Source organism: Cuculus canorus, chromosome 8 (genome assembly GCF_017976375.1).
Source record: "Cuculus canorus isolate bCucCan1 chromosome 8, bCucCan1.pri, whole genome shotgun sequence".
NCBI lineage: Eukaryota > Metazoa > Chordata > Aves > Cuculiformes > Cuculidae > Cuculus > Cuculus canorus.
This window is the reverse complement of record NC_071408.1, coordinates 729,455-747,261: the sequence shown is the minus strand read 5'-3', so window position 1 is coordinate 747,261 and position 17,807 is coordinate 729,455. Positions and strand designations below refer to the sequence as shown.

The 17,807-nt window shown below is 52.4% G+C and overlaps 1 protein-coding gene across 9 annotated transcripts in view; it reads right to left on the bottom strand.

The window, feature by feature from the left end:
- ASTN1 (astrotactin 1) overlaps nucleotides 1-17,807 on the bottom strand; it is a 65,847-nt gene that overhangs the window by 32,669 nt on the left and 15,371 nt on the right. For all 9 annotated transcript variants that reach the window (XR_008450899.1, XR_008450898.1, XR_008450897.1 and 6 more), the window contains exons 2-8: nucleotides 10,594-10,781; nucleotides 6,944-7,337; nucleotides 5,994-6,140; nucleotides 5,466-5,573; nucleotides 4,254-4,403; nucleotides 3,565-3,732; nucleotides 2,925-3,009 (exon numbers count right to left, since the gene is read on the bottom strand). Coding sequence is in view for 4 of the 9 variants with exons in the window: in XM_054072479.1 (XP_053928454.1) it covers nucleotides 2,925-3,009; nucleotides 3,565-3,732; nucleotides 4,254-4,403; nucleotides 5,466-5,573; nucleotides 5,994-6,140; nucleotides 6,944-7,337; nucleotides 10,594-10,781 (1,240 nt within the window). In the remaining 5 variants the exon portion in view is untranslated. The remainder of the gene's footprint in view (nucleotides 1-2,924; nucleotides 3,010-3,564; nucleotides 3,733-4,253; nucleotides 4,404-5,465; nucleotides 5,574-5,993; nucleotides 6,141-6,943; nucleotides 7,338-10,593; nucleotides 10,782-17,807) is intronic.

Sequence of the window (17,807 nt, the reverse complement as noted above, 5' to 3'; positions counted from 1 at the left end):
GCAGACCTGGCTTCTCCAGGACTCGCCACCTGGCTTGTGCCACCCAAGGCTGCAGCACATCGCTCCAATATTGCAGGGGTTAGGAGCTTATTAGACAAACAATGGTCAGAAGTTATTCAGGTACAGTTAATGTCACCTTGGGAAGGGGGCAGAGAGTAGAGGATTTGCAGATAGCTCTTCCGGGTGAGCCTGTGGGCAACCTTGCTAGGCTAGAGCTGGGAGCGAGCTGATGAGCGCGACAGAAGACAGTGTGGCCTGGCAGCTCAACCTCTGCCCCCCCAAACCCTAAACACCAGGTTAAAGTTACAAGTTACTCAGTTAAAAGGGCTCTGATGGTTCTGCTGGACCACAGACATGACCCTGTGAAGGCCAAGGAATCACAGGGCACGCCTCGGACAGGCAGAGGAGACCTCCGCCACCACAAGCCCTTGCAGGCAGAGTTGCACCAAGAGGCACCTGGACATAGAATAGGTTGGAAAAGACCCTTGAGGTCATCAAGTCTAACCAAACCAGCCCACTACTAAACCACATTGCAGTACAGAAAAAAAATCCCCATTCAACATCAAGCTAACCTGGGCACCACGATGCTTAGCGTGGACGTGCTTTCAAGAGCCCCTACAAACAGCGGAGGCCGCAGGCAGGGATGGTTGAGTTAAGCGTGGTTTCAGCTGCTACTATTTTCTGAAACAAAAATCTGCAAGTTCACGGAAGAAACAAAAAATGACCTTGGTTTCAAGCAGTTCGAGAGAGGAGCTCTGAAAGGCTGGTGCTGAAAAAGCCCCAACGCTGCAGCACTGGAACCTTCTCAAGGGCTCAGAGGACTTTGACAGCCCCACCATGATCTAGGGCTGCGTTGCACCTTGGGGAAAGAGACCTGCTAGGTTTCTCCACTCTAAACAGGAAAATATGTTGGAAATGCTGCATATAATTTGTCACAGATAATTTTGGTATGTAAGAAGAGACCAAAGAAGACACGTATACTGGCCAGGTGTGAACAGTGCTGCAGGGGGAAAGGCAGAGGCTCGTGCATGAGCATGAAGAAGGTTCCCATGGGGACATCAGGCTGGAACTGGAGCTGAAAAGCAGCCCCAAATCCCCTGCAGAAACGAAGCAGGTCCTGAGTACCTTTCAGCTTGGTGTTGCTGAGGCCAAAGCTGCATCCAGAGCTGCAAGGAGGCCCAGAGGGCTACAGGAATGGATTTGCCCTTCCTGCCCTTGGCTTCTCTCCTGCTTATTATTATCCATATTCTTTCCAGGTTCGGCTGTAAGGAGCTTCTTCCCCCTCTTTCCCTTCAGAATATGGAGCAGCAAGAGCAGGAATAAACTAGAGAAGAGCAATGAGCATGGGAGGAAAATGTGAAGCCGCAGTGCCACACCCAAGAGCAACAGAAAAGCAGAGAGGAAAAGGAGTAAATGTCTCTTCACCTGTACTTATCCATTCTCCCTACCTGCCTCGATGGGAAAAGCAATTTGCCCCCTTGCTTTTTGCAGGGTGGTGGGTCCAGCACACTGCTGGTAGCTCCAACCGAGGCACCAGCTGGCACCAAAGCCACAGATGCTTGTGGGTGGCTGTGAGATCTTTCCAACCCACAGTGAGATGCTCCTAAACCCAAAACGTCCCAGGCAAGTCCCTGGCAAAGGGAATACGCTGGCCTCGCACACCCCATTCTCCATTGCTCTGTGCCTCTTGGGCGCTGATGGGCACAGGGGAGCTGGGGCCATCCCTGTGGGACACTTGTCCCTTGGGGATGAACGGGGCAGGGAGCTGTATTTCTGCCTGCATTTTCTCACCCTCGCGGTGGTCTGGGGGACCCTGACAACACCGCTCACCACACCCCCAGCACAGGGATGTGTCACATCCCCAGCCTGGCTCAGGACACTCCCAATGACAGCTGTCCTTGTCTCTCACAGCCTGCGCTCCACACTGGGTTTTAATCGCTAAATTGCTTTTAAAATGAGAAAAAAACAGATCGGAGGCTGGAGATAAAGCAGCGGGGCTCTCCCCGGGCCCCAGTTCAAAGGGACGCAGCTGGGACCGGCTGGTGCAGGCAGCCCCCCGCAGCTGCCATCCTCCGAAGCAGCGGCACGGCAGGGGCGCCGCCAAGCCCAGCCTTCGACTTTTCTCTTCCCGCTGTGAAGACTAATGACTTCAGAGAGGGCGTCCTGCCACGCACGGGGACGCTGGTGCTGTGGATCCAGCTGAGGCACAAGGAGATGAGGGGAGGAAAAAGGCGGTTGGAGGTGCCAGTGCACATGGGGCCTCTAAGTTTTGAGGGTGTCTTGGCTTTCTGCACACTACCAACGCCCATGGGAGTCCCTGTCTGCAGGTCAGAGACCCACAAGTGTCAAGGGGCAGATGGAGCATCCCTCGAGGGTCCTGGAGAGATGGGAATGTTGCACAACCCCACCAAATTGATGCCAAAACATCAAAAAAACATTCCCTTTGCATTTCCAGGGGTGTAAAGATTGGAGCAGACAGCAACTGCTCTGTTCCCTCAGACCATGGCATCAAAGCATCTACTTTTCCCAATTTTCAATGAGGCAACCCCACCCCACAGCCTTGCTCCTCTGCCGGGGACAGCCTGACCCCAGACCTCCTCCTGACACCTCGCACACCCAAACTGAAAAGCCCATGAAGCGCAGGATGCCAAAAGAGTGCACACAAGTGGAAGAGGCGCAGCCCCGATCCTCTCCAGGGGGTGTTTACGCTGGAACTGAACAACGGCCTCTTCTACATCACCTCCTATTATTTCAAAGAACCAAAACCCTCACCTCCCGCAGACCTGCCGCAGAGCCCAGCTGTGCCCTGGCCTTACGATTCATGGAGATGCCTCTAACTCTTTTGCCCAAGAGGATTCACCACAGCCTTGCTGAAGCCCAGCAGCTCACGCAAAGACAGGACACACTGCCACAGGCGCACTCACCCCTGGTTCGTTCCCCACTCGTTCCGGATGCAGAGGTGCTTGTGCACAGGGTCCTTCATGTAACCTTCGTAGCAGAGACACTCACCTACGGAGAGAAGGAGGGGCATGAGGGGATAAGGCCTTTCCACACGCACCCCTGTCACACCCAGCCTGCAGCCACCCGGTGCCTCCCCACCAAGGCCAGGCTGAGCGGGCGGAGGTGAGCTCGGCTCCTGCTTAACTAACATGTAGAAAGTGCTCCAGATCTGAGCTCATGCTTAAGCATAAAGGCTGCTGTGGGACGACTCCGGCATAGAGCACGAAGGGTGCGTTTAAAATGCTCTGCTCCCAAAATGAACTGTGTGTTGATGATGCTCATCATGACACTGGCACCAGGCCAGGGCAGCGAGGCAGGGGGGGGGACTTAAACGTGGAGCAGCCAAAGCCAACTCACTTTGGTCAAAAGCACAAGAGACCCTAAAACTCACTAGGAAAATATCCTGATCCAGACACACAGACACTCACTTCAGGCTGCTCTGAGTAAGAAACAGGGGTTGCAACACACAGATGCCCAGTCCACACCCCAGGAAGGGAGCGGTGCCAGCCAGGGAGCCGCTAACCCAGACAAAAAGCTTCCAAACCACCCCCACCTCCTGCCTACCAGTCTCGGGGTCACACTGGTGCTCGCAGGGGTCGAGGAGGCGCCGAGCGCAGAGGTCCAGGGCCCAGGGCCCGCTGGAATTTTGCTGGGAGAAGAGGACGACCTGCGCCGGGTTCAGCCAGTCGCTGGCGTCCAGCTGGCTCCCCTCCAGCAGGATGAACCGGCTCCCTGCCACCGAGAGGGCAGTCAGCGGCAGTGACCCACTGCTGTCCCCTCCATCCCATGATGGTCCTCTCCATCCAGTGATGGATCCCTCCATCTCATGATGGTCCCCTCCATTTCGTGTCCATCCCTTCCATCTCGAGATGGTACCCTCTGTCCCACTATGAATCCCTCTGTCCCACGTCCATTCCCTCTGACCTGCACTGGCCTCCTCCATCCAGTGCTTGTCTCTGCCACCCCATGACAGCACTCTCTATCCTCTGCCCACCCCCCCTTTTCCACACCAGCACTCTCTATCCCATCCCCATCCCCTCCATCTTGCACCCACCCTCTCTGTCCCACAACAGCCATCTCCAATCCAGCCTGTCCTCTTCCAACCCTCTGTACCACACCGATGTCCTCCATCCCATGCCTATTCCTCTGCCCCGCACCCATCCCACATCCACCTTCTCCATCACCCCCTCCTTCCCTCCGCTGCAGCTTTCAGAGCAGGGCAGGAGAAAGGGGTAGGACGGCAGGGTGCTCACCATCGGCAATGAGGTGCTCAGGGACATGGAGAGTGATCTTGACAACAAGAGGGCAGTTCATGTGGGAGGAGCACACCAGGCTGATGACACAGCTCGTCACACTGATGAGGGTCAGAGTGGTCTTGTTCACAGGGCTCCGGGGGGAGCCCACTGCAAAACACGAAAACACAGCCAAACCTGAGACCCAAGGCACCCAGGAAGATCTTGGGGTGCAGCCAGAGGATTCTGGAGTGCAGAGATCCTGCCCAGCTCCCTGGAAATCCAGCATCAATCCAGTCAAGTGAAGTCACTTTGGATTTTCAAGAACATGAAGCAACCTTTGCCGCAGCAGCGTGCCTATCCCACAGCTGTGGCTCCCGCAGCCTGGGCTCTCCCGCACCCCTGCACCACCGCGCACCGAGACCTTTGAGCAGCAGGACTTTAAAGCAGAGCAAAGACATCGAGGAGAAGAAAGGTAAATGCAATATCCTTTTCTTTTTTTCCCCTCCTTCTTCTCAGCCCTTCTCTTGGGTTAACTTTGCCATGACAACAGCCTCCTGGCTGCCTTTGAAAAAGCACCTGAGAGCCCTAATGGCTCAGGGCGTGCAGGTCTTTGACTTTTCATCTCTCAGCTGAAGAAGTTGAGTGGAAAAAAAGCCAGCTAGGAGCTGAGCCATCCCCTGAGGAGACAAAGCCTGAATTGGCCTCCCAGCATCCAGCATGGGTGCTGGCGGTGAAGATGTCTTCAAGGCCCCAGAAAAACAAGGCACTGTGCAGAGAAGGAGGGAAAACGGGCAGGATCTCTCCTCCCCAGGGCAAGAGACCTCCCAAAGAGATGATGCAGGGCGAGACTCCTGCCCAGGGACTGAGCCTGTCTCCATCCTCCATCGCACATTCAGCTCGGTGCCAGAGCCAACCTGCAGCACTGCTGTGCTGAGCAGCAGCACAGGAGCTCATGGACCAGCCTTTGAAGTGTGTTACTCATTAATACACACCAAAGCCTAGCAGAAGCCTCCAGCAAAAATCAGAATATATTCCATCCTTTGCTGAGAAGCTCCACCGGAGAACAGCAGCAGCCCGCTGTGCGAGCCGGGACCAGCGCCTGCCCACGGCAGCCCAGATCCTGCCTGCGTTTCCATCTTTTCCTGATGGAAAGTCTTCAAACTCAGCCAGGCGACGGCAAACAAGGCAAGAGGGGCCACGCTCACCACCCGCCTCCGCACCCACACCCACCTCGGCTGCGCCTCCGGCTCCGTGAGGGGTCTGTGTAGAAGGTCAGCTGGGGATCAGTGTCTGCCTCCGTCCCCGAGTCCCCCTCAGGGTTGAGAAATGCTGATCCGGCTGCAGGGGACAGCGAGTGTGGTCACAGCCAGGCTGGCACCACGCCACCCCAAGTAGCCACATCCTACATCACCCCTTGCCTTGAAGACACGGAGCCCTGTCTGCCAGGTGCAGCGGGGAGAGCGTCTTCTCCCCTTCCCACCACGCAGAGCCCTGCTCCAGCTCCCAGTACCTTGCAACTTTTCCCCATGGCCTCACTGGTATATGAAATATTTTCCAGGGGCAATAACATCTGTGCAACCAACCAAACCAACATCAGTCGCATCCTTGCAGACACCGCTTTTTCCATTTATCCCCACCGAAATCCTCATTTCCACATTCTCACCCAAAGCCAGCCCTATTTCTCCATCCAGGCGAGTGGCTGGAGCAGTACATCGGTGGAAGCCCAACCCATTCCATCTGCCTTGAGGATCACCCTACCTCGTGCTTTGTTGTTGATGCGCTTGCGCTGGCTGCTGGAAGTGTGGGACAGCAGCGTGGCCTGCTGGTGGTTCGAGTCAACGGGGCTAGTGGCGATGATGTTGTCCTTGTACTTGTTCATCAGGGACAGCTTGGCATTATCACTCCCTGAGCAGGAAAAATTGAAAGCAAAATCTTTCATGGACAAAGATTTCTTAAAAGGAGGGAGGTGAGAAAGAAAGAGATTTCCTTGGATCCATCTCCAGCATCTGCATGAGGCAACCAAGGTGCCACTGGCAATGGACCAAACTGCACCCTCAAGAGCTCCTCAAAGCCTGAAAGGCATCTCCATCGAGCGGAAAAAAGCCGAGATCTAATACTCAGCCTCTCAGGGCACCTCTGCATACGCAGATGTGTAAAGAAAAGCCCCGGAGAGCTTTAGGAACCACACAATGGTCTTCCCAAACCATATCTCAGTCGAGAAGGCTCCAGTTAGATGGCTCAGTTAGTAATATGGCCAACAAGTATCTGTGCTACAAGCTTCAAAGAATCTCTGCTGGTGATCAGAAGACAGCGTTAACTTTGAATCATACTGATAGCAAGTGCAATTTTGCTACTAAAAACATCAGCTGAAGAAGACACCAGAAAACCTGTCATAGGGAATGGAATTTTGAGGGTCACCACAGGGGTCTCTCAGAGGGGACACCATCCTGGCTCCCCACCAGGCCATGGGAACCACAGCCCTTCCCCTTGGAGTTCCAGCCACATTCCACTCAAGAGCAGCTACTGCAAAGTTAACCAGCTACAGGGTCTCCCAGCAACGGAAGGGCCTTCATAGCGCCACCAACATGTCACACACAACAAAACCACAGAGAAACGGGGAAAATGCCCAAGGAAAAACATGGAATGATGGAGAGAAGATGAGGTGGAAAGGATCCTGCTCAGCCTATGCCCCCCTGCCCCATCCCCACCTGGCGTGAGGTCCAGGCTGGACTTCTCATTGCATCCCTGCAGCGAGTCCAGGGTGCGGGTGACCTGGCTAGCAAAGTCCTCTCCACCGTTCATGCACTCGCGCTGGAGGTGGTGCCGCAGGTCAGTGATGTCGTACTCGTAGCCGTCCAGGATGGGGGTCTCACGGATGCTGAGCGTCCCGCTGGAGTTGTGGCCCTGCACGCGGGCGTTGCGCAGGCTCTCCCGCCCGTGGCCCCCGATCAGCACCGAGGGGATGTAGTGGATCTCGTTGGCCGCCTCGGCGCTGGCGCTCTTCTGGGGCTGCGGCACACGGCGCCGCTTGCACCACCGCCGGCGGGTGTAGAGGATCATTACCAGGCAGAGGATGGAGAGCAGCAGGGCGATCATTCCTCCCTGCGGGAACAAACACGAGTGGGGCTCAGCTGGCGACCAGCACCAGCCACCTTGGGGATGCAAGTTCCCTGGGGATGCTCCAAGGTGGCCAAAGCAAAGACAGTGGTGAGAGGAGCCCAGTCAGGCTGAGCAGGGGGTGCTGGCGCTGGTCAGGCACTCCCAGCTGAAGCCTGCTTCAAGCTGGACCAGCTTTGAAGCCACTGCCGAGGCACTAAAAAGCAGCGTTTCAAGCAGAGTGTGTTTTGTTTCACTCTCCCGCAACACCTCTTTGAAAGCAGAGACCAGATTTATTCCAGGCAAACGCTCCTACGGGCAACTTTTTCTGACCCATTTCCAACCCGTTTCAGTGCTGTCACTCTCAATCTAGGGAGATTTTCTCAGGGTATCCTGCAGAAATTACAGCACAGATTAAAGGAGATCAAGGCCTGAGACAGCCCGATGACCAACGTGTTGTTTGGGGAACCCCTGCAGGGAAAGAGACTGAAAAAGCTCCTGTCCTGGAGGGAAGGATCCTGAAACTGCGCCCAGCCTTGCCAGCTCCCCACCCCCCCAAGGTCACCCTCCCACGGAGATATCGTCACTGCACACACAGAGAGGCGGTGAGATGAAAGCCCACACTGGCCCTTTATGTCCAGTCTGACAAAAATAATAACAACAACAATAATAATAACAACAGATATGGAGCCAGCTAAGAGCCCCGCGTCCATCCACGGCTCTGGTCCTCCTCCTCTTTCCTATGCAATAAGTGATCTTGATAAAATAAAATAATAGTAATAATCTGCTCCATTAGGACAAAACATTAAGGGAATTATTGAATGAGAAGCAGAGAGGTAGCTGGGAAAGGAGCTCTAATGGCCATTACAGTTTAACTCTCTTTCATTCCCAGGATAATGGAGCTGCGATGCACCCTCCCAGCCTCCTTCCAAACTTTCTTTAAAAGAAAAGAATGAAAACCCAAAGAAACTCCAGTGAGGAAGGAGATGAGCAGTCCAGCAGAGGAGGGGGGTGGGCTGGCACGGCTCCTCAGCCCAGGAGCCTGCAGCTGGGAGGACTGGAAATGTCTCTCTGGGGCTGGAAATGGGCACCAGATTCCTGCCTGGCTGTGCTCAATCTCAGTTTTTTAGTGGTAAAGTCAGGGGCCAATTCTCTACCACGTTCCAATCCCTTTGAGTTCCTCTGATCCATAAATAAGTGGGGTCTACCCCCATCCCCACCAGGGATGGCCTTCCATGTCAGGGCTCCCCATCACTCCAGGCACCACAGGATAAAAGGATCTAAAGCTCCCGAAGGGTGTCCAGAGGAGGCCACAAAGTTGGTGAAGGGTTTAAAGGGAAAGCTGTACAAGGAGCGGCTGAAGTCACTTGGTCTGTTCAGCCTGGGGAAGGGGAGGCTGAGGGGAGACCTCATCGTGGTCTGCAGCTTCCTCACAAGGGCAGGAGGAGCAGGCGCTGAGCTCCTCTCTCTGGTGACCAATAACAGGACCCCAGGGAATGGCAGGAAGATGCCAGGGGAGGGTTAGGCTGGACATCAGCAGAAGGTTCTTCCCCAAGAGGGTGGTGAAGCACTGGAGCAGCTCCCAGGGAAGCAGTCATGGCACTGAGCCTGACAATATTCCAAAAGCCTTTGGACATCACCCTCGGAAACACTGTGTGAATGTCAGGGGTGTCCTGTGCAGGGTCAGGAGCTGGACTCGATGCTCCTCGTGGGTCCCTTCCAACTCAGGACATTCTATGAATCTACGATCCCCACAGAAAAGCCGCCTGTGGCCACTTCAGATTTCAAGAGGCTCCCAAGGGAGGGTGAAAACCAGCACTGGAGTCCCCTCCACTCTGTGCTTACTGAAGGGGGTCAGGGCACCACCTCAGAGACCGGGTTCTTCTCCACTGGAGCAGAGAAATCCCATTCTGCCTTCACCCCTCCCCACGTGGCCCTTGAATAGCGGCTGCGAGAGGAGCCCTGTGCTGGGCAGGCACGGGAGCGCTCCTCACACAGTCCACGTGCAGACCGCTGTCACGGTGGATACAGCCTCTTGCTCACACTTCTTCTCTTGGCAACCACTCAGAAAAGAAAGAAAATCAGCCTTGAAAACGCCACGTGATCCCGACTCCCGGCACAGAAGCCAGCCTCTGTTTGTCGGGGCGTAAGGATGTCACTGGAGAGGAGCTGGGAGCGATGCGGAAAACAGGGAAAGGGAAGATTCAATCTGTATTTACATATTTTGGTACGGGACCAATGAGCTGCAGACACTGTTCTCATCAGCTCGATAATAAGCCTTGTTTCAGGTGCGCCCGTGTCCATCTCAGCATTGAGCAGCACCCGTGAAAACCAAGGCCAGGGTGGCCGAGCGGAGCCAGCCTCTCCCGAGGTGATGCACCCTCTTGGAAACAGATGATATAAAAAAAGGAGACTGTCTGAAATGTTTTTTTGTGGGTGGCTTTGCCAGTGATTATTTTTTTTCCTCGAGACTAATCAAGCACAAATGATGGAGGAGAAACCTGGCCTGGGGCTGCAATCTGGAAGAGCTACTGAGGCTCTCATTAGGGTAGGGACCATTAAACAGCCTGTCTGCAGCCTCGGCAACACATTGTCTCCAGCTAATTATCTTCCAGTGGCACAACAACTGTCAGATTCTTTAGATTTTTTTCCTACATAAGGAAAAAAAACCAACCAACACTCCACAGATCCAGCTCCAACACACTGATCTCTGTCTCGCTCTCCTTTCTCTGCCACCAAAACCTTGTTCTGGTCTTTCTGCAGGGAGGAAGAAAGCTGGGCAGCCTCTGCGCACGGGATGCTCTTGCCTTCCGCACGCTGCAAAATCACGGCTACGGGGCTGCCGTGCTGATAAAGCGTTGGTGACACTGCCCGGTGGCGCTGTGACACCCACCGCGTGCCAGAGCAGCCGTCACTGGGCACCACCCACAGGGCACGAGGCTCCTGACAAAGTCAATGTGAATTAACTCGAAGTTAAGGCGGTTGAGACCTTCAAAGCCCAGCACCCTCTGGGAATAAAGGCACCCCTACAAACACACTTGCAAAGCGATGCAAACTAAGGGAGAAGATGAAAGCAGGCACCTGGCATGCAGCATCGTCCAGAGAGGCACTCAGGACATCTTAACCAGCCGCTAAAGCTCAGCTGAGCTCCGGATCCCAGGGCAGACGAAGCCAGATAGGGAAATATATGGCTTTTCAAAAGCCCCTCTATTTTCCACAGGTTCCCGAACACCTAAACGGAGGCTGCTTTCCCACCACGTACCATGACAGAGATGTGGAGGATCCTCAACTCCTCCTCTGCCGACTCAGTCTGTGGCTCATCCGTGGGGTCGAAGCCAGGCAGGTTGGGGGCTCCATCTTGGTGGTGGATGTGGAAGAGCAACGTGCCATTCTCCAGCCACTGCTGCCGCCAGCGCACCAGCGGGATGTCATCTGTGTTGCCCGAGATCTCTGCAAAAGCAAGGTCAGTCACATGGAAAATGTGAAGGAGAGGGATGATGGGGGACAGTGGCCTCTTCCCCAAAAACGGGCAGAGGAACACATGGCAGGATCCCTCTGGTCACCTCCTGCCAGCACCACAGCTGCCCGTACACAACCCACAACCTGATGGGTTAAAGCAGAATAAAATCGTATTTCTGGGTAAAATCCAGATATGAGCCCCTCAAAAATCCAAATGTGGCGCAGGGACAGAGCGCTTATTGACAGCACCTCAGGCCGGAGCCAGGGAACCCAGCAGCATCCTTCCAGCTGCAATTTGGATGGGTTTCACCCACGTGCTTCATGTTAAACACAGCTCCGGCATGGGGAGCGGCGGATATCAAACAACGTCTCAGCGGCACTAATGGGATCATTGGGACCGTGTCGCAAATTATTGCGGATAGAAAATATTTCCCATTGGAGAAACGCGCACGTGGCTGCGATTGCACCTGCAGCTCTGGCTCTGACTGAGGTGCATTCAGAGGTTTTAGGACTTCAACCGTTTGTTCAGCTCCCCACATAGGAGCCACCTTTAACTGGAGGGTTTGGGGGCAGTGGGACAGAAGGACAGACCTGGGCTGAGGAGCGACAGCAGCAGAGGACGGACACCCAAGAAGGAGAAGCAGCCGAGGATGGGGATGTGACATGCGCTGCAGGATGCTAAATGCCAAATCAAACCAAATTCACCTGTCTGACTCCAAAGTACCAGCGACATCCTATGGCTGGGTCTGAGCAAAAGAGAGGGTGACACCAGCGCATCCCGAGGAGAGATGGGCACAGTTTTAACCACCACCTCCATCTCAGACCAGATCACCCTGTTCTCAGCCAGCAGCTCGAGCCTTGCCATTTTTCCTGAAAATATCAGCTTCGGTTGCACTTGTTGGAATGACCATTGAACATGTGATGAACTTCTCAGGGAAGCGCAGGCTTCCCTCCTGCCTCTGCCCCGTGGGAACAGCCTGGCCAGACTTGTCTGCTCCGTCCCGTTTGTAGAGGGTGTTTTGATGGCAAAGGGAAAGAGCCCGTCTCCCTTTGCTAATGACCATCTTTATTTTGATTGCTTCATGCTGCCTTCAAACGAAAACTTGAATTCAATTACAGTGCAAAAAGCAACATTTTAAATTTACTGTTAATTAATTTCATTAGGCTGCCTTAAGTGAGCCAGCTACCGGGGCAGGGGGGTGAATGCATCGAGAACCACGTTTGTCCTCCCAAACTGATTTGATTAATCAAAAGAAACATTTAGCCGCAGCGAGCGAATTGGCAGATTGTTTTTTCTCAGTAAGTGCCGTATTTCTGGCGGTAATCAGTGCACAAGTGTCCCAAGCAGAGATGCTGAGCTCTCCTGGATGCCACCGGGAAGCAAAACCGAGAGGAGCTCAAGCACCTAGGAAGCCACAAGCAGTTTTGAAATTCCCTCTGTCCGCTGAGCTGCGAGTTCAGGCACGCGGATCCCCTTTGAAAAGTGGGTCCCGGGAGCCACGAGAGTTTGAAATAGCAGATCTCCTCCTCTCCCACCTGGTCTTTATTCATGGGCTGAAAGGGGAAAACAAGGTTTTCTGCTTCCCCAGCTCCCCACGGCTTCTCAACTTCAAATGAACCAGCTCAAATGGAAGAAAATATTCTCCCCGCACCTGCCTGCTAACATGAAATTAGAAATAATTAAGGCAAGAGCTTTTATGCACAACAGGAACTCAACATACTGACATTTGGAAAAATGTAAATACCAGCATTCGCTCCATTGTAAAGAGTGAAAATAATAGATACTAAGTATATGACATTGTGACATTTAGAAAGCTAGAGTTAAAGATGTTTTCCCCTGATCTAACATATCATCTAAAAGCAGCACCCTGCACTTCATTAATCTTTGAGGAGGACTCCTTGATGGAAGTTATTTAAATGATTAATAGATTATAGTAAATTTAAGCCTTAAAATGGGTTGTCATAATTTCAAATTTATTTAAACAGGCGTATTCTTAAAATGAAAAATATATTTCAATATTTCAATGGGTTCTTGTTCTAAAAGAGTGCAATCCAGCCACCGAGCCCGAGTGCGTTATCCTCTCCCAGCAGACATCATGACACGACCCTGCGGCTGCATCATTCACAACCCAAAGCGCTGGAAACAGAGGAAAACGCCCCAGGAATCAACCGCCCTCACACCAAACCTGCAGCCTAAGAACCCTCCATCACTCCACTGCTTCATTGCCTCTGCTCCTGCCTGGGCAAAAGCTCTTGAGGCAGGACCTGCATGAGAGAGCTTCATCCTTGGACTTCCTCCTCCTCTTCTCGAGGATCTTAGCAACACTCCAGCCGCTCCTAAGCCACTCTGTGAAAAAGTTATATATATAAATGCTTTCCTGCATCCGTGAAGTTCTCCTGGAGTTTGGTTTAAACAAGACCAAGACAAGATCAAGACCAAGCCTCCTCCCTAACACAGCACCTCTTTGCTCTCTCTTCTCCCCATCCAATGCACTCCACTTTTATCTTCGTCTCCTTCTCCAAGCAGACATCTTATCCCCCGATGGGAGATGCTGCAGCCACCCACGTAGCCAACCAGGGCCATCTATCCGGGTGCTGTGGGGGCTCAGCTCTGCTATGGGGCTGACAGATGCCAACCCTCCCAGCCAGCTCCTACCACGAAACCCCGGGGGAGGTGGAAGGGTGGGCAGAAGGCCAAAAAAAAGGGATCATTTCAAGTTCAAAGTTTGAAAGATATTGATGATAGACCTGGTCCCCATACAGCTTTCATTAAGGCTTTGGCTATGAAGCCATTAGTACCAGTATTAACTTCTTGCTCCTCTGTTAAAAAATAGCCTGCCTGAGTCAGGGGTTAATAACAGGAGGAGACCGCTAATTAGGCTACACCTCATTCACCTGGTATCAAACGCGGCCCAGGCCCTTCAGATCTACAGGAGCAGCAGCCTCCAAAGACCCTGGCTGATGCTCTCAGCATAACGGCCGTGGCTGCTCCACTCCCAGACCATCTGCGAGGGGAAGGAGGGGGAAAGGAAAGGTTGTAGAGGAGCAAACTGAGGAGAGGAGAAAGTCCGGATGAAGTTGCTGCAGGTGGGTGGATTTACACCCGCTTCATTACTCCATCATCCCAAATGACCCAATCTCCCACGGACGGCTGTCCAACCCAGAGCAAACCCAGTCCTTCCGGAGGCAATACCTCCGCATGTCCCAGTTTTAGGAGGCAACATCTCCCTCGCAGCCTAGTTTGGCATCTGAGCTGGTGCAACATCGGAACAGCAGCCCCCAAGCCCAACGTCTGTACGGTCCCATTCCTGTGTCCTCAACCCCAACTGAGACCTGGGAGCGTGGGAGGAGGAAAAACACACAATGAGAGCAATTCTCCTTAAAACCACACGCCAACATGGTGGAAAAAAAAAACCAGAAAAAACAATTTTCCTTTCTATTTGGAAGCATTTTGCACTAATAGACACCCCTGATTAGTCAAATGAACTCTGCCATAATGCCAGTCTCTGCAGACCCATTCCAAACAGCCAAGTGCAGATTTTAACTTGGACTTATATTTCCTCGTTAACGTTTAAATCTGGCTTGTTTTTCACTCAGAACCTGAACTTTTATTTAAGTTCCCCATTAGCTGAGTGTTTCCTTTAAAAGGGCTTTCACTCAGCTATCACAAGCCTGGCGTTCCACTCCTCAAAGGTTCTCCAGCGTCTCAAGTAACTCAAGAGACCTTTCCACCAAAAGCCACTCACACTCTGTGTTGGGACCTCAGAACTTGATTCCCATCAATTCAGGTGTCAAAATGCATATCCTGATATTTAATTCGTTTTTACTTCCGAGCTTTTAGTGACACATCTTTCATGAGATAATATTCATGTTTTTATGAGCCTGTTAAAAAATTCACATTCATCACTGCCTGTATTTTATTTGCCTTTTTTTTTTTTTCTCTCCTGTCTCCAGTCTCAGGAAGGAAAACCAGCTCATTCCAGAGGTCATTCGGCCTTTTCAAGACCATCCAGCTTTTCCATACCAGCAAACACAAACCTCACTTTATCTATCAGGAACCTGCTTTCCAGGAGAGGGCAACTTGGGCAATGTTTCCAAAGGACCCATGGACACGGCAGAACCTGAAGGCTCAAGGAAAAGGCACCTGCTGTATCTGCAGTCGCTCTCTGGCTAGGTCAGAGATATCACCCCACCGTGACGTCTGCACGTGGGGCTGGTACACACGAAGATATTAGATGTCATAACAAGGCTGACAGCGAACCAGGTTTCTCCTTGAATCGCTGGGTGCTTTTGCTTTTGGCAAGGTCATCAGGGAATTACATTTCAAAGTTGTAGCCACGCTTTATCCTTGAACTGGCATTTTTGTCTTGAATATGCCATGGTCCTAATTCCTCCCTTTCTTTAAAAACAAAACCCTCCATCACTCTGGGAGTGACATTGTGCCGTGCGGCCATTTGCAGAGTGAAGGACACCAATTCATCATTAACGGGTGTGAGTCCAGCGGTTTTGCTCTGCAGCTGCCGACCTTACAATGCGACGCGCCCCATTGCCCCGCTCCTCCCAGCGGACCCAAGGATGTGCCAATCGCACCTGTGCAACGTCCCCTCTGAGGTTATTTTTCCACTGCATTTGTCAATTTGGACCAAAAACTAGGAAAAACACAGCTAACCATAGAATCATGGAATGGTTTGGGTTGGAAGGGATCTTAAAGATCATCTAGTTTCAACCCCCCTGCCATGGGCAGGGACACCTCCCGCTGGATCAGGCTGCCCAAGGTCCATCCAACCTGGCCTTGAACACTGCCAGGGATGGGGCAGCCACAGCTTCCCTGGGCAGCCTGAGCCAGGGCATTGTGAAGAAATTCCTCCTTATACCTAGTGCAAATCTGCCCCTCTCCAGTTTACCCCCATTGCCCCTTGTCTTATCACTCAAGCCTTTGTAAAAGTCCCTCCCCAGCTTTCTTGTAGCCCCTTCAGGTTCTGGAAGCTGCTCTAAGGTCTCCCAGAGCCTTCTCTTCTCCAGGCTGAACAACCCCAGGTCTCTCAGATGTCCTCATAGCAGAGGTGCTCCAGCCCTCTGATCATCTTTGTAGCCCTCAATGAACGTGGCTTCAAGGAGCAGGTTGGGACGTTGGTTGATTCTCACTCTTGTTTTGTTAGTTTGGTCCCATCTGCCATAACCATGAACTACAGAGGAGATGTGGGAAGAGAGACAAATCCACGTTCTGGACCAACACATGGTCATGTAAAAAAAACCCAAAGCCCCACACCACGAAAGTGAGCAAAAGCAAAATAAAGAGGATGTGTGACAACAGCTTATGAGGCGCAAGGTTGATATTTAAATCACAGAAAGGACCACACTTCTATTTGATATCCTACTCTGAAATGTTATCACACCACCTCTTCCAGAAGGAAGCCTAAGTCTCCACAGGAAGAGCCCAAATGACAGAGAAGCTCCCCATCAGCCATGGAAAAGTACTGCCCTGGTAAAATCACCTCCCAGCAAAATGGTGAGGTGGAGAGCATGAACCCCTCAGCCCAGATGGTGCTCACCTACAAGCAGGAGAAGAGGACAGCTGCCGAACTCCACGCACACACCAGCTATCACTCAAAGTGTGAGCAACCAGAGGAACAAAACTTGGCAGAGGAGACCTCAATCCTTTAAAAAAGCTCTTGTGCATCATGGAAATTACAGACCAGTAAATCCTACTTCTGCCCTGGACAGTTTGTTAGAGGAACCGGTAGGTGGGTGGGTTAATATGGGTCGCTCAACACCGTAAGTCAGTAGATAAGGGTGATCCAGATTGGTTGGACCCATTTCAAGGAGTCCTTGTCAACATCCACGCTCAAAGTTTTCCACAGTGCTGAATCGGGGTTGGGATAAGAGGGAAAGTCCTCTTGAAGCCCACCAGGTGGGGGAGGAATAAGAGGTTAGTTTTCACAATGAAAGGAGGTTACCAAGAAGCCCCACAGAGATCTTTGTCAGGATCTCGGCTGTTCAGAAACACTCTGGAAGAGGAGGCGAATGACAAAGTTGGTCACCAACGCTAAATTTAGTCTCCACAAGGCTAAAGCTGCAAAGTGCTGGAGAAAAGTGGGCAAGAAAGTGGGCAGGTGAAATTCAACTTTGGTGAAAGCAAGTCGATCTCAAATCCTGCAAGCGATATTCAGGTCAGCCACCTCGTAACGGAGGAGGCAGGGCTGGAAGATTTGAAAGAAGGGTACAAAGAAGACAAGATGTCACAAATGGCTTTCTGGAGAGAAGAAACCAACTGTGTTAGGATCCCTTAGCAAGGAAAACAAAAGCTGAGCAGGGATGTGGTAAAAGTCTATAAAATGATGAAATCAATGGAGCAGCGGGAAAGACAATAATTATTCACTATTTCTCACTTTGCAAGAATTAGGTGGGTAAAAACCAACAAAAGGCTCTGTTTCATCTACCATAAGTACGAAAGCACTAAGAAAGGAACTGAATTCAGAGACCTGCAGCTATCGAGCCAGAGGCAAATCCCAGCTTCAGAAATCCCTGCAGCACAGCACTCAGCAGTAGGGAAAGGGGCACGCAACATATGCTGTGTTTTTCACATTTCCCCCCAAGTATCAGCTGTTTGCCATGTCTGGAGATGCCTGCGACCACCAACCTGCTGTCCCTGGCAAAGCCCAGAGTCCTGGGGATGGAAGGTGGCTGCAAAGCCAGCGAGGGGCTGCCCAGAGCAGCCTTGGAGGACGCTGGGTCGGGGCAATCCCAAGTACAATTACAGGGTAGGTGGAGAAAGCATTGAGAGCAGCCCTGAAGAGAAGGACTTGGGGTGCTGGTGGATGAGAAGCTCAACATGAACAGCCAACGTGCGCTTGCAGCCCAGGAAGCCAACCGTGCCCTGGGCTGCATCCAGTGTGACCAGCAAGGCAAGGGAGGGAATTCTGCCCCTCTACTCTGCCCTCGTGAGACCTCACCTGAGTCCTGTGTTTAGCTCTGAAATCCTCAGTACAGGAAGGACATGGATCTGTTGGAGTGGCT